Genomic DNA, 24,394 nt, shown 5'->3' with positions numbered 1-24,394 from the left:
GTCAAAGGCTTTGGCATAATCAATAAAGCAGAAATAGATGTTTTTCTGGAACTCTCTCGCTTTTTTGATGATCCAACAGATGTTGGCAATTTGATCTCAGGTTCCTCTACCTTTTCTAAAACCAGCTTGAACATCTGGAAGTTCACATATTGCTGAAGCCTGGCTTGGAGAATTTTGAGCATTACTCTACTAGCATGTGAGATGAGTGCAATCGTGCGGGAGTTTGAGCATTCTCTGGCATTGCCTTTCTTTGGGATTGGAATGAAAACGGACCTTTTCCAGTCCTGTGGCCACTGCTGAGTTTTCCAAATTTGCTGGCATATTGAGTACAGCACTTTCACAGCATCATCTTTCAGGATTTGAATCAGCTCAACTGGAATTCCATCACCTCCACTAGCTTTGTTAGTAGTGATGCTTTCTAAGGCCCACTTGAGTTCTCATTCCAGGATGTCTGGCTCTAGGTGAGTGATCACACCATCATGATTATCCTGGTCTTGAAGATCTTTTTGTACAGTTCTTCTGTGTATTCTTGCCTCCTCTTCTTCATATCTTCTGCTTCTGTTAGGTCCATACAATTTCTGTCCTTTATCGAGCCCATCTTTGAGTGAAATGTTCCCTTGGTATCTCTAATTTTCTTGAAGAGATTTCTAGTCTTTCCCATTCTGTTGTTTTCCTCTATTTCTTTGCATTGATCACTGAGGAAGGCTTTCTTATCTCTTCTTGATATTCTTTGGAACTCTACATTCACATGCTTATGTCTTTCCTTTTCTCCTTTGCTTTTTGCTTCTCTTCTTTTCACAGCTATTTGTAAGGCCTCCCCAGACAGCCATTTTGCTTTTTTGCATTTATTTTCCATGGGGATGATCTTGATCCCTGTCTCCTGTACAATGTCACGAACCTCCATCCATAGTTCATCAGGCACTCTATCTATCAGATCTAGTCCTTTAAATCTATTTCTCCCTTCCACTGTATAATCATAAGGGATTTGATTTAGGTCAGACCTGAATGGTCTAGCGGTTTTCCCTACTTTCGTCAATTTAAGTTTGAATTTGGTAATAAGGAGTTCATGATCTGAGCTACAGTCAGGTCCTGGTCTTTGTTTTTGCTGACTGTACAGAGCTTCTCCATCTTTGGCTGCTAAGAATATAATCAATCAGATTTCGGTGTTGACCCTCTGGTGATGTCCATGTGTAGAGTCTTCTCTTGTGTTGTTGGAAGAGGGTGTTTGCTATGACCAGTGCATTTTCTTGGCAAAACTCTATTAGTCTTTGCCCTGCTTCATTCCGTATTCCAAGGCCAAATTTGCCTGTTACTCCAGGTGTTTCTTGACTTCCTACTTTTGCATTCCAGTCCCCTATAATGAAAAGGGCATCTTTTCTGGGTGTTAGTTCTAAAAAGGTCTTGTAGGTCTTCATAGAACCGTTCAACTTCAGCTTCTTCAGCGTTACTGGTTTGGGCATAGACTTGGATTACTGTGATATTGAATGGTTTTCCTTGGAAACGAACAGAGATCATTCTGTCGTTTTTGAGATTGCATCCAAGTACTGCATTTCGGACTGTTTTGTTGACCATGATGGCTACTCCATTTCTTCTGGGGGATTCCTGCCCACAGTAGTAGATATAATGGTCATCTGAGTTAAATTCACCCATTCCAGTCCATTTTAGTTCGCTGATTCCTAGAATGTCGAAGTTCACTCTTGCCATCTCCTGTTTGACCACTTCCAATTTGCCTTGATTCATGGACCTAACATTCCAGGTTCCTATGCAATATTTCTCTTTACAGCATCGGACCTTGCTTCTATCACCAGTCCCATCCACACCTGGGTGTTGATTTTGCTTTGGCTCCATGCCTTCATTCTTTCTGGAGTTATTCCTCCACTGATCTCCTGTAGCATATTGGGCACCTACCGACCTGAGCAGTTCCTCTTTCAGTATCCTATCATTTTGCTGTTTCATACTGTTCATGGGGTTCTCAAGGAAAGAATACTGAAGTGGTTTGCCATTCCCTTCTCCAGTGGACCACATTCTGTCAGACCTCTCCACCATGACCGCCCATCTTGGGTGGCCCCATGGGCGTGGCTTAGTTTTAAGGAGTTAGACAAGGCTGTGGTCCTAGTGTGATCAGGAATGGCCAAGAGGTCTACCCCACGTCCGAGGTCAGGGGTGGCGGCCGGGAGGAGCTATACCCCATATCTGAGGCCAGGGGAGGCAGCCGGGAGGAGCTACCCCATGCCCGAGGCCAGAAGTGGTAGTCAGGAAGAGCAACCCCATGTCCAAGCAACGGTGGCTGCATGGGCGCAGGAGGGCCTAGAGGAGCTATTGCACGTTTAAGGTCAGGAGGGGCGGCGGTGAGGAGATAACCCTTGTCCAAGGTAAGGAGCAGCGGCTGTGCTTTGCTGGAGCAGCCGTGAAGAGATACCCCATGTCCAAGGTAAGAGAAACCGAAGTAAGATGGTAAGAGAAACCGAAGTAAGATGGTAAGTGTTGCAAGAAGGCATTAGAGGGCAGACACACTGAAACCACAATCACAGAAAACTAGTCAATCTAATCGTACTAGGACCACAGCCTTCTATTACTTTAAGATGTCATTATTTAAAATCCTTCAATCAATGCAGGAGGTTATATATTAATAGTATATATTATAATATTTTAACGATTTACCATATTTAAAAGAGCAGTTTAAAAACAAACATCTGTAGCTATAAAGCTAAGATTATTTTCTCTGTCTTTAAAACAAAACTAAAAGGGCTGAAAATAGCACTTCAGTTCAGATATTCTCATTTACAGTTTTCTTAATTGCTCAAGTTCTTGGCAAGTTATTTTTCCTTAATGACCAAAAAGTATTCCATGTCCCTCTTAATAGCCCTCTTCCTGCAAAAAAATTTAATTTGACTTAAAACACATGGGATAGATACTCTGCAGGAAAATTTTCATTTAAAAGCAAAATATGCATTTAATAAATTTACTAAATGATATGTCAAAAAATCTACACTGCAAACACATTTTAGTTTTTAAAACAGCTGTATTATTAGTTGTAAAAAGCAATGTTACTAGTTGGGAACTAAATGCTTCTGTTGCTGCTGACATGAATTCTCTACTCCCAGCTTCTTTGCCCCAGTCAGCCCAGATTCAAAGCCACAAGTGAAAACAACTGACTGGCTTAGTTGCCAAAGGAAATGAGGAAAGATGCAAGTAATTGGTCTATTTTTGGCTTTTGGAGAGAGAGATTGTACCTCTCAGTAATACTCAATTTATGGAAAGTATCTCAACTGAGGAAGAGGGTTCCAGTGGAAGACAGCCAAAGCCAACAGTCTTTGGCTCTGCTTCTTATCCTCTTAATAAGTAATAATATCAATAACAATAAAATATTAATAATAGTAGAATATTATTAACAACCAACTTATTACTAATCACTGTTCTGTAATGCAGTTACATATTTTATATAGAAAAACAGAAAATGTATTGTCAGGGATCTTGGTTAAATATGCTTTTAAAATGTGAACCCTGTAAAATCTGAATATGGGATAAAATAATAGTTCACAGTTGAAAAGTAGTATGGAAACATATTTGAACAAGTTAGGCATTATGATAATGTTATGCTTAATAAACCAAACAGAAGCTTGGAGATAACACTGAATGGTGTGTGTGTTTATTTTCAATAAGATAAATAAAGCATGCATATACACTGAATCTTTGATTCTTACTTGAATTCTTTGACAGTTATGGCAGTACACTACTTCACACCATTCTCGACAAAGCTGCACACAGTATAAAGCACCTCTTTTTATATGAAGTTCTGTTTGTTCAGAACTTATTATGTATTCATATATTCACAAACATCATCTTACTTGAATTCTGTGATAGCCTTCTGAAGAAGGCAAAACTATCACCACTATGCTGCTGAGGAAACAAGCTTTCCAGCTTCCTATAACTTTCTAGAGCTATAGTTTCTAGAGCCATGTGGCAAGAGCTGGGATCTGAAACCAGGTATGTCTAACACTAAAGATCTGATTTTTTTCTACTATCCTACGATTGTTTACTTGGATAATTTGTACACATCCATTACTAGGTAAAAACTGAGGCATTACACTTTTATACACACCATCCATTATACTATGATTTTTTTCTTTAAATGTTGGAAAAGTCTGAAAGAATACTAGGTTTGAGATTAGCATTTTTACATAATTCTCCTTATTGTGTACACAGCTTTCAAATAACAAAGTTTGTTTAATAAGCTACAGGCTAGATTTTTGACCCTAAGAAATTCTGTTTCACCAAATATTTTAAGGAACACTGAAAAGGACTTCAATACAATTTGCAAATTGGTCTCATGGTATGTAACTTTTTGGTTTCAGGTACCATCTTCAAGTAGTCTTTGGTACTCAGTGTTTGAAAGAACAAAGCAAGGTAAAAACAAACAAAAGATCAAAGACAAAATATAACGATACATTATATATTTCACTTATGAACTGATGTTAACATCATGCTGACAATGTATTAATAAGAATAAAGATAAGAATAAGGACTTCTAGTTTCTGTTCAGACATATAAAGAGCCTGGAAGTTGTCACTCCCATCCTCAGAACAAGAAAAACTGTGGAACAAAATGAAAATTAACAACATTTAAAATCATCCGAGAACTAAGGTCACGAGGCAAACTGTTTCCCTGAAAACTAAGTAGACTGATGAATATAAAGAAACACAAAGAACTGCTTAAGTCAATAACTGAAAGGAATACTGAAGCAGAAACTACGAACTGATGGAGACCCAGTATGGACTATCCTGAAAGGTAAAAAATCCTGAAGGGCCGATCTCTGGGGAAAGCCCACACTTTTTTGAGTTTTATTTCCAGGAACCCTAGCAGGTTCTCGTGGTAGACTGGAAAAAGCTTCCTAATACTTACAACAGGTAGAGGGAGAAAGTAACATTTTAAAATATGCCCGGGGTGTTCTTTTCTCCTTAATTAAGGCCTGCTCTCAAGAAAAATTACCAGAGCCTTATCTGACCTCGGGGAAAACCAAACAGATAATTTGAGCCCCTTCAGATTCCCTGTCTCATATAAGGAGAGAAAAATAATGGCTATGAAACTCTTCTCAAAGTCATAGCTCCAGAGACTCAAACCCACCTTTCAACTGTGGATTACGACTGAGAGAGCTGTCAGATACAGACTCTACTTTAAAAGGAATATCTAAGGAAACCCAAATATAACAGCAAACATTAACATAGCATAACTCCTTGCTAAATAAACACAAAACTCACACGCCAAGTCTGTTTATCTCAGTTCCTATTAACTGATACACATCTAACATTCAGCAAAAATGCATGCTATGTGTTAAAGCAAAATTAAACTATAGACTGAAAATATAATACAAGCATCAGAACCAGACTCAGACATGGCAGAGATTTTGGAATTATCACCCTGGGAATTTTAAATGATTATGATTAATAGGTTAAGATGCTAATGAAAAAAGTTGTACCATTTAAGAAGAGATGAGTAATGTAAGCAGAGAAATGGAGATATTAAGAATCAAAAGGAAATGCTAGAAAAAAAAAACGAAACAAAGGAGACCTTTGATGAAAATCATCAGTAGACTAGACATGGCAAAAGAATTGGTGAGCTTGAAGAAATGTCAACAGAAACGTCCCAAACTGAAGAAGAAAGAGAAAAGAAGAATTGAAAAAGAGAAACAGAATGTCCCAAAACTGTGAGACAATTACAAAAGGTATAACATACATATACTGGGAATAGCAGAAGGAGGGGAAAGAGAATAAACAAGAAATATTTGAAGTAAGAATGGCTGAGAATTTTCTAAAATTAACAACACACCAAACCACAGATCTAGGAAACTCACAGAACATCAGATAGGCTACATGTAAAAAAAACTACACTTAAGTATATCTTATTCAAACTGATAAAATCCAAGGACAAAAAAAATCTTGAAAGAAGCTAGAGAGAAAAAATCCTTACTAATAGAAGAACAAAGATAAGATTATCCTGGATGCTTCTTGAGAAACTATGCAAGGAAAAAGAGTAGAGTGAAATATTTCTATAAAATGTTGACAGAAAAAGATTCATCAACCTAGAATTTTGTGTACACAAAATTGTCTTTGAAAAGTGAAGGAGAAATAAAGACTTTCTTAGATAAACAAAAACTGAGTGCATTTGCACAGTACACCTGACTACAAGAAATGTTAAAAGAAGTTCTTTAGAGGCAGAGAAAGTGGTAGAGGTAAAAATAACTAAGATCTATATAAAGAAAGGAAGGGTGTCAGAGAAGGAGCAAATGGAGATAAAATATTTCATAATTCTATCGACTGATCTAGTAGACAAATGATTGTTCAAAATACTGATAAAGCAACAATGTATTTGGCAATTATAACTTCTGGATAAATAAAATGAAGGCCAACAATGGCATAAGGGACACTAGGAAAGAAAAATACTCTGTTACAAGGTAACTAAAACATCCAGGAAGCCATATATTGTTTGAAAGTGCACTTAGAATGCCTATAAATATATATTTTAAACTCTAGGAAAACCATAAAAAATTTTCAAAGAAGCAATTATACTAAGAGAGAGAAGAAAATGGAACCATATAAAGTACTCAATTAAAAGAAAAAAGAGGAATAACATGGGCAATAAACAAGTAGAATAAACAGAAAAACATTTACAAATATGATAGACATTAACTCAATCTATCAATAATCATTTTAAATATGACTGGTCTAAATATACTAATTAAGAGACAAAGACTGGCAAAGTAAATATAAAACAATGTGTGGTTAAATGAAAAGGCACAGACTAAAAGTAAAGGGAAGGAGAAATATATACCATGCTAACATTAATCAAAAGACAACTGGATTAATTGCATTAATTTCATAAAAACAGACCTGAGAGCAAGGATACTATGAGGGACATTATTACATAATGATAAACATGTCAATTCTTCACAAAGACAATTCTTAAGGTATATAATTCTAACAAAAGGCATCAAAATATGAGGCATAATCTGATAGAACTGCAAGGAGAAATAGAAAAATCCACCATTATATTTGGAGACTTCAGCACACCTCTAACCTGTAACTGGTAATTCGAGCAGGCAGAATATCAGAAAGGATATAGTTGAACTATGCAGCACCATCAATCAATTGGATTTAATTGACATTTGTATAAGACTTCATTCAATAATAGCAGAAAACACATTTTTCTCATGCTTAAAGGAACATTCACCAAAATAGACCATATAAAACATACCTTAACAAATTTAAAATAATACAAATAACATAAAATAAGCTTTAAGATCTCAATGGAATTAAACTAGAAACCACTAACAAAGAGAGAGCTGAAATGTCTCAAAATATCTGGAGATCAAGCAACAAACTTCTAAAACATTCTAACTAATTGAAAATGAAAATACAACTTATCTAAATTTGTGGGCTACAGCTAATAACAGTATACAGAGAAAAGTTATAGCATTAAATGTATGTATTAGAAAAAGACCATCTAAAATCAATAATCTAAACTTCCATCTTAGGAAACTAGAAAAAGAAGAGCAATGTAAACTCAAAGCAAACAAAAGAAAAGAACAAAAATCAGAGCAAAAATCAATTAAAGGAAATGGACAATCAAGAAAGAAAACCAACAAAACCAAAAGCTGGAAAAGATAAACCTCTAGCCAGCTTAAGCAAGAAAATAAGTCAGAGAAAATACAGATTACTAATACCAGATATAACGGGGCTGGGGGGCTATAGCTACTGAGCTCACAGGTATTAAAAACAGTGGTGCCCAACCTTTTTGGCACTAAAGACTAGTTCAGTGGAAGACAACTTTTCCACGAACTGGGGAAGGTATTGAGATTACTCAAGCAAATCACATTTAATGAACTCGATGAACAGGAAGGAGAACTCAGGCAGTAATGCGAGCGATGGGAGCTGCTGTAAACACAGATGAAGCTTCACTTGCTGGCCTGTCACTTGCCACCTACTGTGCGGCCTGTGTGGCTTGGTTCTTAACAGGCCACAGACCAGTACCAGACCTGTGTGGCTCTGAGGTTGAGGACCCCTGATAAAAAGGATAATAAACGAATATTATAAATAGTTTTATGCCACAAATTTGATACTTAGATGAAGTGGAACAAAAAAAGACATAATCTGCCAAAACTCCACAAGGATCAGCAGATAATCTGAAAGAAACTGAATTAATAACCTTCCAAAGACAAGAAAAAAGCACTAGACCTAGATGCTTTCACTGGTGAATTCTACCAAACATTTAAGGTAGAAATGATACCAATTTTCTAGGATCCCTACAAGAAAATGGAAGTGGAGTGAATATTTCCTAAATCATTCTAGAAGGCTAGAATTACTGTAGTAGTAAAATCACACAAAGATAGAAAAACTACAGACTAGTATCTCTCATGAACACAGATGTGAAAAACAATCACAAATCAAAGCAAGCGATGTATAAAAAGAACTATATACTAGTCAAAAGTGAAGGGAATGAATGATTCACTTTGTCAGTGTGGCCCCCTACCTACTCTGCTTTACTCCTTCACTAAGCCATTGAGGTCAATTGTCAGTGAAAGTCAAAGTCACTAAGTCAAGTCCGACTCTTTGGAACCCCATGGACTATGCAGTCCGTGGAATTCTCCACACAAGAATACTGGAGTAGGTAGCCTTTCCCTTCTCCAGGGAAACTTCCCAACCCAGGGATCGAAGCCAGGTCTCCCGCACTGCAGGCGGATTCTTTACCAGCTGAGCCGCAAGGGAAGCCCTGAATGAGTATCTTAAGGAAAGCTGGAAAAAAAATATTTATTTATTCCAGGTTTGACAGGCTAGTTCAATATTCAAAATTTAATTAATCTAATCCACCACACCAAAAGTCTAAGGAAGAAAAATTGTATAATTATATCAACAGATAAAGGCACCCCATCAAAAAGAATATACAAATTGTAAATAAGCATAAATACTCAACATCTTTTGTCATTAAGGTAATGCAAATGAAAATGAGATATAGAATGGCTAAAATCAAAAAAGCTGACCGTATCAAATGCTGGTGAGGATACGGAGCAACAGAACTCTCCTTCATTATTGGTGGAATGCAAAATGGCACAGCCACTTTGGAAAACAGTTTGATACTGTCTTACAATGTTAAACATAGTATTACCATACGATCGAGCAAATGTAATCCTAAATATTTGCCCAAATTATTTGACAAAGTATGTCCACACAAAAACCTGCGTACAAGTGTTTATAGTGGCTTTATTTATAATTGTCCAAACCCCAAAGTAACCAAAATGTCCTTCTATAGTTGAATGGGTAAGCAAATTGGTACATCATACAACGTAGTATCATTCAGCAATAAAAATAAGTGATCAAGCCGCAAAAGGCATGGAAGAACCTTAAATACTTATTGCTAAGTGAAAGAAGTCAATCCAAGAAGGCTACATATTGTATGATTCCAATCACATGACAGTCTGGAAAAGGCAAAACTATACAGAGATAGTGGGAAAAAAAATCAGTATTTAGTAGGGGTTAGAAAGAGAGGCAGTGAGGAGAAATGAATATTTGAAGCACAGAAGATTTTCAGAGTGGTGATAATATTCTGTATGACACTAACGGCAGATACATGATATGCACGGTTGAAATCCAGGGAAGTGTATATAACACAAAGAGTGAATCTTAATGGAAACTATGGACTTAGTTAGTTCTAGTCATCAATCATAACACATATACTATACTAATTCAAGATATTAATATTAGGGGAAACTGTGCAAGGAAGAGAAAGTATATGAGAAAACTTGCACTATAGGTTCAACATTTCTATAAACCTAAAACTGCTTTTAAAAACAGTCTATTTAGTATGGAGATTCCTTAAAAAAACTAGCAATAAAACTATGATATGACCCAACAATCCCACTATTTGGCATATACCCTGAGAAAACCATAACTGAAAAAGACACATGTACCTCAGTTTTCACTGCAGCACTATTTACAATAGCTAGGACATGGAAGCTGTGGTATATGTGTACACACACACACCAGAATATTACTCAGCCATAAAAAGGAATATGTTTGGGTCAGTGTTAAGAAGGGGATGAACCTAGAGCCTGTTTATTATACAGAGTGAAGTTTAGTCACAAAGAGAAAACCAAATATTGTATATTAATGCATATATATGGAATCTAGAAAGATGGTACTGATAAATCTATTTTCAGGGCAGCAATGAAGATGCAGACATAAAGAACAGACTTATGGACAAGGAGAGGGGGAAGGAAAGGGTGGGACGAATGGAGAGAACTGCACGGAAACATACGCACTACCATATGTAAAATAGATAGCCAGTGGGAATTTCTTATATGACTCAGGGAACTCAAACTGGGACTCCGTGACAATCTAGGGAGTGGGACGGGGTGGGAGGTGGGAGGGAGGTTCCAGAGGGAGAGGACATACGTATAGCTATGGCTGATTTGTGCTGCTGTATGGCAGAAACCAACACAATATTGTAAACCAATCATCCTTCAATTGGGCTTCCCCAGTGGCTCAGACAGCAAAGAATCTGCCTACAGCTTGGGAGACCTGGGTTTAATTGCTGGGTCAGGAAGATCCCCTGGAGAAGGGAATGGCTCTCCACTGCAGTATTCTTGCCTGGAGAATGCCATGGACAGAGGAGGCCGGTGAGCTACAGTCCACGGGGTCACAAAGAGTCAACCACGATTGAATGAGCAACACTATCCTTCAATTAAAAATAAATTTTTTAAAAAAGTCTATGAGTTTTTTTGAAGAAATAAGATAAGTATTACCACTACTATTATATAGCTCACAAGGACCACAGCCTTATCTAATTCAATGAAACTAAGCCATGCCGTGTGGGGCCACCCAAGACGGAGGAGTCATGGTGGAGAGGTCTTACAGGATGTGGTCCACTGGAGAAGGGAATGGTAAACCACTTCAGTATTCTTGCCTGGAGAACCCCATGAACAGTATGAAAAGGCAAGATGATAGGATAGTGAAGACAGAGGATGAGACGGCTGGATAGAATCAGTGAGTAGATAGACATGAGTTTGGGTAAACTCCGGGAGTTGGTGATGGACAGGGAGGCCTGGCATGCTGCTATTCATGGGGTTGCAAAGCATTGGACAAGACTGAGTGACTGAACTGAACTGATTATATAGCTGTTCTGGAAACATTAGATATTATAATTGGATGAGAGGACTAACTAAGGCATAAATACAGAAAACAACCACCAGTTAAAAATATAGTGGAAGTTAAGATCATTTATGGATAATGAGAAATAAAAACTATGATTAGCAATAAAATTACAAAAGTTGTAGAATTTATGGGAACAAATATTAAAGCTCTACTGGGTTGAAAAAGACTATAATACATGGAATGATACTTTTTTTTTCCCCTAAGGAAAAAAAATCAATATTGAAAAAATATTCACTACCTGAAAACAAACAAAAATAGCCATTCATTAAAAGCAATGAAATAAAAATCCCAACATGCTGCCCTGGGGGAATCTCTGGAAATTCTAAAGTTCATTTGAAAACAGGCTAAATATCTGTGTAGGTACCAAGTCTGATTTATATATCACTTTAATTTTGAAAATTAACAGTGTCTGATACAAGGTAAGTGCTTGAAAAAATGAAAAAACACTGAAAAGGGAAATTAGGAACTTGCCATCCAACATGAAAACTGAAAGTGACAGTATGATAAGGACAGAGACCACTGGGATAACAAGTAATTCAGAAACAGAAAAAGCATACAGAAATTAAAGTGAAAGTGAAGTCACTGAGTTGTGTCCGACTCTTTGAGACCTGTGGACTGTAGCCCACCAAGCTCCTCCGTCCATGGGATTCTCCAGGCAAGAATACTGGAGTGGGTTGCCATTTCCTTCTCCAGGGGATATTCCCGACCCAGGGATCAAACCCAGGTCTCCCACATTGCAGGCAGATGCTTTAACCTCTGTGCCACCAGGGAAGCCCTACAGAAATTAAGTACATATCAAAGATGGCCATTCAAGTACCTAAGAGAAAAATGAACTAGTCAAATATTAGTCATTTGGAAAACAACAATCATACTTCACTTTACACAGAAACTAAATTACTGATGGATCAAAAAGTTAAAATAGTAAAGCCCAGAAGACAACAAAATATGTAATTTATGATCTAAGAGTTGAGAAGGTCGTTCTGAGCATGAAACATGGTTTTTTTCTAGTCTCTTCACTGAAAAGTACTAGAAACAAAAGCCAATGTAAAACCAATGGATACTTCCTGAAGCCCAGATTAAATATCACTTCCCATTAAAAGATATCAGATGTCCTGGCTATAGTTTTTCCAGTAGTCATGTATGGATGTGAGACTTGGACTATAAAGAAAGCTGAGTGCAGAAGAATTGATGTTTTTAAACTGTGGTGTTGGAGAAGACTCTTGAGAGTCCCTTGGACTGCAAGGAGATCCAATCAGTCCATCCTAAAGGAGATCAGTCCTAGGTGTTCATTGGAAGGACTGATGTTGAAGCTGAAACTCTAATACTTTGGCCACCTGATGCGAAGACCTGATTCATTGGAAAAGACCCTGATGCTGGGAAAGATTGAGGGCAGGAGGAGAAGGGGACGACAGAGGATGAGATGGTTGGGTGGCATCACTGACTCAATGGACATGGGTTTGGGTAGACTCCAGCAGTTGGTGATGGACAGGGAGGCCTGGCGTGCTGCAGTTCATGGGGTTGCAAAGAGTTGGACAAGACTGAGAGACTGAACTGAACTGTCCTAGGAGAAACAGTTGATTCCCCATATGGGGCAGGAAATACACAGGTTAAGTCCAGAACATTTCTTCTAACAGGGAGAAAGGAAGCTATCAAAGACAAATTAAGATCACATCCAGCTTGAACAGGCCTTCACTGGCCAAAGATGGGACAATCTGAACATTAAGAAGGATATAGTATCTACAATGGATTGAAGTATCTCAATATGTTCATTCACAACAATACTAAAATCAAAAACCAAATTAAAAACAAAAAACAAACCTCATCTCATAGTCACCTTTGTGCAGTTAGTAAACAACTCATTATTTTGAAAATTGGTAAATAAGAGAAATATTCAATAATCTGGCTTTTTCTCTAAAAACTACTCCTCAGAGAAATCAGACAACTGATAAAAAGGAAACTTTACATTTTAAAACAATAAAATAATGTACCTAGGCCGTAATTTTCAATGGCTGTTTATATCACAAAAAGAGACACTAGACAGTACCTACTGCCTGATGAAGTACACAGTGCTATTTCTAAAACGCTGTTCACAAAAATCAAAATGGAATCTTTTCAAACATCTGGACCTAACTACTAACATATAGAAAATTCAAAGTCAGAGTACATGCTACACAATAGCAGAAAAATCAGACTGTGATGACCTGCTTTTATCAACAAAAAACTGTGAGGAGAAAAATTGAGAGATGGAGGGTTATCTACAGATTAAAAAAGATATAACAGCCTCTTCAACCTCAGTCAATGTTTGAATCTTGCATTCCAATTCAAACTCCAAATAAACAGAAAACAAGTGGAGAAATGTAAACACCAAGCGCCTATTTGAAGAACTCATAAAATTGAAGCAATGGACATCACCAGAAGGTCGACACCGAAATCAGACTGATTATATTCTTTGCAGCCAAAGATGGAGAAGCTCTATACAGTTAGCAAAAACAAGACCGGGAGCTGACTGTGGCTCAGATCATGAACTCCTTATTACCAAATTCAGACGGAAACTGAAGAAAGTGGAGAAATCCTCTAGACCATTCAGGTATGACCTAAATCAAATCCCTCAGTGGAAGTGAGAAATAGATTTAGGGATCAGATCTATAGACAGAGTGCCTGATGAACTATGGACGGAGGTTCATGACATTGTACAGGAGACTAGGAATCAAGACCATCCCCAAGAAAAAGAAATGCAAAAAAAGCAAAATGGCTGTCTAGGGAGGCCTTACAAATAGCTGTGAAAAGAAGGGAAGAAAAAAACAAAGGAAAAAAGGAAAGATATACCATTTGAATGCAGAGTTCCAAAGAATAGCAAGAAGAGATAAGAAAGCCTTCTTCAGCGATCAATGCAAAGAAATAGAGGAAAACAACAGAATGGGAAAGATTAGAGATCTCTTCAAGAAAATCAGAGAAACCAAGGGAACATTTTATGCAACGATGGGCTCAATAAAGGACAGAAATGGTACGAACCTAACAGAAGCAGAAGATACTAAGAAGAGGTGGCAAGAATACACAGAAGAACTGCACAAAAAAGATCTTCATGACCCAGATAATCACGATGGTGTGATCACTCACCCAGAGCCAGACATCCTGGAATATGAAGTCAAGTGGGCTTTAGGAAGCATCAATATGAACGAAGCTAGTGGAGGTGACGGAATTCCTATTGAGCTATTTCAAATTCTAAAAGATGATGCTGTGAAAGTGCTGTACTGAGTATGTCAGCAAATTTAGAAATCTCAGCAGTGGCCAACAGGACTGGAAAAGGTCCGTTTTCATTCCAATCCCAAAGAAAGGCAATGCCAAAGAATTGCTCAAACTACCGCACAATTGCACTCATCTCACATGCTAGTAAAGTAATGCTTAAAATTCTCCAAGCCAGGCTTCAGCAGTACATGAAGCGTGAACTTTCAGATGTTGAAGCTGGTTTTAGAAAAGGCAGAGGAACCAGAGATCAAATTGCCAACATCCACTGGATCATGGAAAAAGCAAGAAGAGAGTTCCAGAAAAACATCTATTTCTGCTTTCCTATGCCAAAGCCTTTGTGTGGATCACAATAAACTATGGAAAATTCTGAAAGAGATGAGAATACCAGCCCACCTGACCTGCCTCCCGAGAAATCTGTATGCAGGTCAGGAAGCAACAGCTAGAACTGGACATAGAACAACTGAACATGGAACAACAAACTGGTTCCAAATTGGGAAAGGAGTACATCAAGGTTGTATACTGTCACCCTACTTCATCTTACCCTACATCATGAGAAACGCCGGGCTGGAGGAAGCACAAGCTGGATTCAAGACTGCTGGGAGAAATATCAATAACCTCAGATATGCAGGTGACACCACCCTTATGGCAGAAAACGAAGTAGAACTAAAGAGCCTCTTGATGAAAAGTGAAAGAGGAGAGTGGAAAATTTGGATTAAAGCTCAACATTCAGAAAACGAAGATCATGGCATCCAACCCCATCACTTCATGGCAAGTAGATGGGGAAACAGTGGAAACAGTGTCAGACTTTATTTTGGGGGGCTCCAAAATCACTGCAGATGGTGACTGCAGCCATGAAATTAAAAGATGCTTACTCCTTGGAAGGAAAGTTATGACCAACCTAGAGAGCATATTCAAAAGCAGAGACATTACTTTGCCAACAAAGGTCCGTCTAGTCAAGGCTATGGTTTTTCCAGTGGTCATGTATCGATGTGAGAGTTGGACTACAAAGAAAGCTGAGTGCTGAAAAATTGATGTTTTTGAACTGTGGTGCTGGAGAAGACTCTTGAGAGTCCCTTGGACTGCAAGGAGATCCAACCAGTCCATCCTAAAGGAGATCAGTCCTGGGTGTTCATTGGAAGGATTGATGTTGAAGCTGAAGCTCCAATACTTTGGCCACCTGATGCAAAGAGCTGACTCATTGGAAAAGACCCTGATGTTGGGAAAGATTGAGGGCAGGAGGAGAAGGGGACGACAGAGGATGAGATGGTTGGATGGCATCACCAACTCAACGGACATGGATTTGGGTGGACTCCGGGAGTTGGTGATGGACAGGGAGGCCTAGTGTGCTGTGGTTCATGGGGTCGCAAAGAGTCGCACATGACTGAGTGACCTAACTGAACTGAACTGAATGTTATTTTTCTGCAGGGTTATAAATTATGGTTAAAGAGTAGTGTCCTAATTTTTTAGAGATATATGCCTGCAGATTAAAAAAAAATTACTAACGTGTGATGTAAGGGTGAGTAGTGCATTTCACAATAATTTATCGGTGAAAGATATAATTTTAGTTCTAAATCTGAATGAATCAAGGAAGATTCTTCATTAATATTTTGATCGGATATTAAAGAAATCAGAGCATAGTTATTTAGTGACAATAGCTACTACATATATTTTTCCACCTGCAATTTAAACTAAAAATGAACAGTCATCCTTTGGTATCCAGTGGGGATTGATTCTAGGTTCCCCTCAGATCTGCAGATGCTTAAGTCCTTTATATATAATGGTGAAGTATTTGCATACAATTTAAGAATATCTTCCTGTATACTTTAATTCATTTCTAGACTACTTATAATACCTAATACAATGTAAATGCTATGCAAACAGCTGTAAATACAATGTAAATGCTATGTAAATAGTTTCCATCACATGAGCAAAGTTTTGCTTTTTGGAACTTTTTGGAATTTTTGGAGAATATTTTAATTCCTGTTTGGTGGAACTTTCAAGTACAGATATAAAGTTGTTGTTTAGTTGCTAGGTCAATGTTCAACTTTTTTGCAAACCTATGACATTAGCCCACCAGGCTCCTCAGTCCATGGGATTTCCGAGGCAAGAATACTGGAGTAGGTTGCTATTACCTACTGCAGGGGATCTTTCTGACCCAGGGATTGAACTTACATCCCCTGCATTACAGGCAGATTCTTTAGCACTGAGCCACCTGGGAAGCCCTGAAGATATGAAAGGTCAAGTGTAATAAAAGCCTTTACTCTCCTCATGTCCTTATGCTCTTGATATCCTAAGCTTCTATTTTTGCATGACGAACTCCTACTCATACTTTAAGAACCAACTCAAAAGTAATGTCTATAACAAAACATTTCTAACCATCCCAGCATTACATTCTGTTCATTATACTGCCAATAATGGTATAACATAGAAACTATTTTTTATAGTACTTATTTAAACTGTCATTTATTTGTTTTTTTTGCATGTGCTTCCCTAAAAGTTGAGAGTGATCTTTATATCTCTACCTCCTAACACATGAACCCTGCTAGAGGGTGCTCAATAAATATTTGCAGAATCAAACTCAACTAATTATCAATGCAGTATATAAAAATGACTTTAAAATTGACCATGTCTAAGAAGTCTTGTTGAGTATTTTTCTGAAAAGACTTAAAAAGACAAGGTATACCATTCAAATTTTGTAACAACAATCTTACTAATAAGATGGGAAACAGCCATGCATTTAGATTGATTAGCCCTTTCAGTGATTTTTTTTGTTGAAATACTCTCAACACTTCATCTAAAGAAGCTACACTCAAACGTTTTTGTGAAAAAATAGCATGAACTGACCACCCACTCCTTCAGCTACTATCTTGTGATGAAAAACAAAAACAAATATCTTAAAAAAAAAAGTATAGAACTTGACATCAGTGAAAAAAGTTGCAAATTAACTTACAACATAAACATTTAAAAAGTTATTAAATTAAATAACTGAAAGAAATAGAGGAAACCTAAAGCACTAATTTTAAAACACCCTTTTGACAGATTTTACACTATGGTCTAGATACACATACTTATATACATATATAAATGAAAACAATACTTACCCCTAGCAACCTAATGGAATCTGAGATATTTTATTCACTTTTTCATTGAAAAGAAAAACAAGCAAAACCCTCCTGGTAGACTTGCCAAAATGATTTCATACCCCACTAACGGGTTGAGATTTAAAGTTTGGTAAACACTGTCCAAAGAAATTCTGCATATTATCAATAATCCCTAGGCTATACTGATAGCCACAATCTTACAACAAATGTATATATGAAATATGTCTATATCAGAAAAATTATGAATAGGAAAGATAATTTTTAATAGGACACAGTAATTTCTGCTATTGTTAGGAAACGTAAAACAGAATCTTGATATCTAAAAAAAAAAAGAGGGATATTATGTGCACCACAGTCTTAGAGCTCTGAAAGTGACAAGGCCAGGATTCTTAGCTGAATACTGTTAAAGGAACTGAGACTTTAGTTTAAACAATATTACTCTCAAGTTTAGTATTATTCCCAAGTTCTCCTTGAAGTCTAAGAAAGCCTTGTTTAAGAAATTCAATTCCACTTATTAAACTGTGAGATAATATAACATTAAAAATTTTCATGGTGTGTCCACCTCAAACTTAAATTGAAGACAAATCATTCTTCCTAACAGATATCTTTAAGTGTCTGTTATATAGAAATCCTATGGCTGCCCCTAACTGCAAGACACTTTAAAAAACTTCTTTTCAAAAAAAAATTTCTTTTCATAGCCAAATATGACATAAAATTCTTAGCTGATTTTCTTTTGTTAAAATCTAATAGTTAAACATTCTCTGGTAACTACCATAAGGCAATGAAGCTCTTCCCAACATTTATAAAAATTTCTTTAGGTTAACACTGGATCTGCATAAATATTACTTTCAACACGAAATATTTTTGCTAAAAAGTTAGTGATTTCAAAAGAAAATTTTCATGAACTCATAAATAGAAATTTAAATACAAAGACATTCCAGAAAAAAAGAGCATTTATATATATCAAATAAAATTGCCATTTACTTTTTGCAAGACTGCCACAGACACATGAAGTTGTGCCCAGGTTTTCTCACTGGATCTCCATGTTGACTAGATGCACTGAATGGAGAAGGCTGAGAACTGTTAGGCTGGTTCTGAACTTGAACAGCTGGTGAAGGTGTCATTGGAGTGTTCTGTGAAAAAGACAAACCACACAGTTAGTGAAATGACACTGAAAAACATTCAGTGCAGGTTTGTGAATTTGATTACAGTGATAGTTATGCACTTTCAACATAACATTCACACTTGGGAGTTTTAATGATTATCTTTTGGATACTCTTTAAGAAGATAACTAATTTCAGAAACATATTTAAGAAGTCAAATTCATTTCATATGAATCACAAAGGCAAGACTGTATTCTTACTGTCACAGAATACACATAACTTAGAATTAAAGATTTTTATATTAATAAAATTGGGTAGAAATACAACTATAGATTAAACAGAGAAAAATTATAAATGTATCCATTTTATTTACTAACATATCCTTCACAAGAAAAAAAATCAACTGTAAATTATTATTTCTTTGTATAATATCTCCTTTAAGATTGTAATAAGTAACATAAAACCATATATAGTAAAAATCAAAGGGAATTTCAGATGTTAAGAATGATGTAACCATTTAAGTAGAATGTTGTAAATATTACTTTGCAGTAAAAGCTATTTTAACTAACAACTTCAATCTTTAAAGGTGGTCTGTTATAAATTTTGATGGATTATACAAGAAAAGGATTCTAATTGTATGCATAAATTTTCTAAATATTAGCTACATTTTTTTCCCTTTATATCCCATCCTTTTCTCTCTGAAAAATAAATAATAATTATAATGTAGCTTAAAACACAATTTGAAACAATACAGTTTGAGGTTTAACTCAGATTTCATTCATAACATACATAGCACAAAGGAAAAAAAAATGTTAAATTCCTCACAGACATGATTAGCATACCATTTTCAAAGTATTGTTTAAAGGAAATACATTTAAACTCTGGAAAAATATTAAATGTATTTGGTTATTTATAAAGTGATATCGGAAACAGTGGAGCAAAACTAAGCTAAAAATTGCTGAAAACCTCTTATTTGAAAGTCATAGTATTTTTTAAAAAAATAGACAAAGCAGAAACAGATAAGGCTATAGCATAAAAATGAATAAAGGAAAAGAATAAAGTGCCAAGGGTGAAGGTTCTTAGAAATGTGGAGTCATAAGAACTTTTGAGTTCTAAGCTCTAAGGAAAAAAAAATTTACTTTCAGATGTGATTGAAGTTTTTATAATAGAGTCTCATTCTTACGATTTTCTAATATTATTACTAAGAAAATATATACACGCATGAAAACCATGCATTTTAGGGTAGTACAGGTATCAATGGCTAGAAGTTAGACCTTCCAGCTTGACAGAACAGGACTCAGAATTTCAATCTGCCTTTTAACCAGCTATGTGACCCTGGGCAAACTACATAACATCTCTGATTCTCAATTCCCTCATCCGGAAAGTGTAATAAAATCTAACTTCTGAGATGGTAGGAAGACTATAGAAACTCTACATGAAGAGCCTAGCTCTAGATTCTCAATAAATGGCAACTGTTACTATTATTATTTATGTTAATAGAGAAGTCCAGAGTGAAACCATATTCTAGAGCAAAGATGATGAGTTCACTTTGGGGACAAGAACAGATCAGCAAGTGCAATTATTTAGCAATAGTTAAAGTTACTTATCTAGCAATAGTTAAATTATCTAGCAGTAGTTAAAGCTGGAACAAGAATCTGACAATCATTCACCTGTGAATTCTTAAAGTCATAAAAACTAACAGTGAGAGAGCAGACACAGGGGTTGGGATCAGAGAGAAAGGAAGGGAAGAATAACATCAGAATCAATCTATTTACCAGGAAAAAAAAAAGGTCAAACTGTTTCCTTGAAATGAAACTACTGCATAAAAAAATCCATGAAATTCCAGTAAGTAGGAGTAACCAAGAGGATCGGTTTGAATCAAATACAAATATTGAAGAGTGACAGAAATATAATCTCAGAATTATAATTAAAGGGTGAATCTGTCAGAGCTATCAAATTCCCTCAGAATGAACTTTCTGGTTCCCTACACTATTACCATTTACCCTAGGTATTTTATTGACTAGCTTGTCATATACTTTTAAATTAAGTTTATTTTTGTTTTTTATATGCTAACAAAGCTTTATCCTATTTTTTTCTTCATTGTACAACTCTAACTGGTGTCATACAGGAAAGTTAAGTAACAGGGAAACAGGGTATTTAGCCTCAACTGTTAATGATTTATGAGGATGTGGCAAGGATGACTGAAATTAATCCAAACTGTTCAATTAAGAATGAATAAAGACATATTAACCAAATGCAATGTGCAGAAAAGTTGTTTAAATATTGCATCTAGTGTTCTCTGGATCTTAATTCAAACAAAATTTATAAAAACACATTTTTAAAGACTAAGAACAAACTGAGTGTCATGCAATATTAAGAAAGTTCTATTTTTGTTAGGTGTGATTTGGTATTATAAATACTTATAAATATATATTGAAGTATTTATTAGTAACTTAAAATCTTTGGGACTTAGTTTACTGCAGGGGAAAAACGGTAGTGAGACGAAATGAAACTAGAAAGGCAATGGTAACATTATTTAAAGCTGGGTGAAGGCTAAGGTTGGGTGAAGGCCAAGGTTGGGTGAAGGCCAGTAAGCCTCTTGTCTTGTGTATGTCTAAAATTTTCACAATAAAAAGTAAACAAATAACAACAAACAAAGAGCTAAATATATCAATAAAACAAAATGAATTAAACTACTTATAGAAAATACCAAATGAAAAATTCCAAGACTCATATTTTCTTTGAATAAAGCAGTATATTTACTTTACCGGGAGAAGTACCAATAACCTCAGAAACACAGATGATACCACCCTTATGGCAGAAAGTGAAGAGGAACTAACGAGCCTCTTGATGAAAGTGAAAGAGTTGGCTTAAAACTCAACATTCAGAAAACTAAGATCATGGCACCTGGTCCCATCACTTCATGGAAAATAGATGGGGAAACAATGGAAACAATGAGAGACTTTATTTTCTTGGGCTCCAAAATCACTGCAGATGGTGACTGCAGCCATGAAATTAAAAGATGCTTACTCCTTAGAAGAAAAGCTATGACCAACCTAGATAGCACATTATAAAGTAGAGACATTACTTTCCCAACAAAGGTCTGTCTAGTCAAAGGTATGGTTTTTCCAGTAGTCATGTACGGATGTGAGAGTTGGAATAAAGAAAGCTGAGTGCCGAAGCACTGATGCTTTTGAACTGTGGTGTTGAAGAAGACTCTTGAAAGTGCCTTGGACTGCAAGGAGATCCAACCAGTCAACACTAAAGGAAATCAGTCCTGAATATTCATTGGAAGGACTGATGCTGAAGCTGAAGCCCCAGTACTTCGGCCTGATGTGAAGAATTGACTCATTGGAAAAGACTCTGATGCTGGGAAAGATTGAAGGCAGGAGGAGAAGAGGATGACAGAGGATGAGATAGCTGGATGGCATCACTGACTCCATGGACATGAGTTTGAGCAGCTCTGGGAGTTGGTGATAGACAAGGAAGCCTGGCGTGCTGCAGTCCATGGGGTCACAAAGAGTAGGACACAACTGAGTGACTGAACTGAACTGGAAGTAGTATTTTTTATTTTTTCCTATATTAGAAAATTACATACTTCTTTCAATAAAACTAATTTTTAATAGTTTGTTTACACTCACTGTATTGTATGTTTTTTAAAGTACTACTTAAATTATGTTTTAAGAACTAAGTCTTTTACATAAAATGCAAAATATATTTCTTTTAGGATGTAAAAGTGCCTGATCATTAACCATAACCCTAACTTGAATATAAATGTAAAAGTAGTCTCAAAACCATGTTTTTGGAATGATCACTCCTGAGGAATATTGTTCAATACTACTCTTTGTTCTGCTCTACTGAGGAAGAACTAACTTTTCGTATTCTAGTACCTCTTTAGTAGAGTGTGACCAGAGAACTAAAATTATACAAAGAATATGAAATAATTCTGTGATTCCTTTTTTAATGTAAAATTATCTAAAATGTTAATGTAGCAATTTTATTTTTGGCAAAGATATTTCCTTTTGTTAAAATAAGAAATTATAATCTTGCCTTCCTTTAACATCTTTTTAAGAGTAAACTGTGGCTGAAACTTCTAGACTGTACTGATGTTATTTTCTGATATAAGACTTGGGAGTTGAAGTTCTTAAACACTTATATATTAATGAAGAATAAACCAGGCACTATAACACCTAAGGTCTAATTGAAAGAATTAGGAAAATACACTCTAAGGGGTAAGTAGAGATACTTTTAAATGCTTAAGGAACAAGAACTAAATTTATTCTAAATGTGGTATTAAAGAGGTTACACTTAGTCTAAACAAAATACACATCTTTACAGAAAAGAATTAAGACAATCACTGGAAAAGAGATCTTTGTTGGATGTGGAAAAGTTAATTCAACTCTTTTAAAAAGGTTATGGACAAGATAGTATCTAAGGTTCTTTCTGCTCTAATATTCCCTCATTTTCGTAACCTATCCAAGTCGTCTTATTAAGTATAACTAGACAATCAACACAAAGTCTATCTTATAAATAGAACACATTGAAGTGTAAATGAAAAAATCATTTAGTGCTAATGATTTTCTTAATTATTACAATGTACTACTAGCTTCCCTGGTGGCTCAGACGGCAAAGCGTCTGCCTACCCTGTGGAAGACCCGGCTTCAATCCTTGGGTTGGGAAGATCTCCTGGAGAAGGAAATGGTAACCCACTCCAGTACTCTTGCCTGGAAAATCCCATGGATGGAGGAACCTGGTAGGCTACAGTCCATGGGGTCGCCAAGAGTCGGACACGACTGAGAGACTTCACTTTCTTTCACTTTCAATACTAGTCTACAAATCTGAGCAATAATATGCTTCAAAAAAAATTGAAATGACATTCCTGTGACTCTTGCTAAAATGATCTTCTAGACATAGCCCCCCTGAGATTGCAGATATGCTTTCCGATGGGTTGGGTAACTTTTTAAACTCTTTACGAAAGAATGAAAGGGACCAGGAAGATATCCATATTCAATGTTAGCACCATTTCAAAAAGGATTCATATATGAAGGACAGGAAACTAAGGAGCAGCATCTATAAAATGCCTTGAATAAGTACAATCAGGCATGACATCAGATCATAGGATGAACAGATACAGATACACTCAACATGTGTTTTATATGCTTCTGAAAAAGACAAGTCTTCAGTTAAGTATAACTAATTTTTTCCATTTTTATTATCTTATATGCCAATCATATCATGCCTTCAGCAGATACAATTTCATGAATAGTCGAAGAGAGCAGGGCTCAGAAACAGTATCGATATTGTGGTAGATTGAAAATAAGCAGTTATAAATAACGAAATGTACCTTGAAGTTAAGTACTGCTGCTGCTGCTAAGCTGCTAAGTCACTTCAGTTGTGTCCGACCCGTGCGACCCCATAGATGGCAGCCCACCAGGCTCCCCGTCCCTGGGATTCTCCAGGCAAGAACACTGGAGTGGGTTGCCATTGCCTTCTCCAATGCAGGAAAGTGAAAAGTGAAAGTGAAGTCACTCAGTCATGCCCGACTCTCAGCGACCCCATGGACTGCAGCCTTCCAGGCTCCTCCGTCCATGGGATTTTCCAGGCAAGAATACTGGAGAAGTACAGTTATTTCATACTCAGCTAAATACCATTTAAATATAAAATACATGGTTATAGCATTTAGTTTCATATTTCTTTCCCCTTTATGAGTTCCTAGTATCTTTTCTGTAATAAAATTAAT

The 24,394-nt window shown here is 36.3% G+C and overlaps 1 protein-coding gene across 1 annotated transcript in view; it reads right to left on the bottom strand.

The window, feature by feature from the left end:
• Positions 1 to 24,394, bottom strand: part of ARID2 (AT-rich interaction domain 2) — a 202,103-nt gene that overhangs the window by 29,144 nt on the left and 148,565 nt on the right. The window contains exon 16 of the mRNA XM_040233815.1: positions 18,536 to 18,684. Coding sequence (XP_040089749.1) covers positions 18,536 to 18,684 — 149 coding nt within the window. The remainder of the gene's footprint in view (positions 1 to 18,535; positions 18,685 to 24,394) is intronic.

The sequence above is a fragment of the Oryx dammah genome, unplaced genomic scaffold, assembly GCF_014754425.2.
Source record: "Oryx dammah isolate SB20612 unplaced genomic scaffold, SCBI_Odam_1.1 HiC_scaffold_29, whole genome shotgun sequence".
Classification (NCBI taxonomy): Eukaryota; Metazoa; Chordata; class Mammalia; order Artiodactyla; family Bovidae; genus Oryx; species Oryx dammah.
This window is presented reverse-complemented; position numbering and strand designations above follow the sequence as displayed.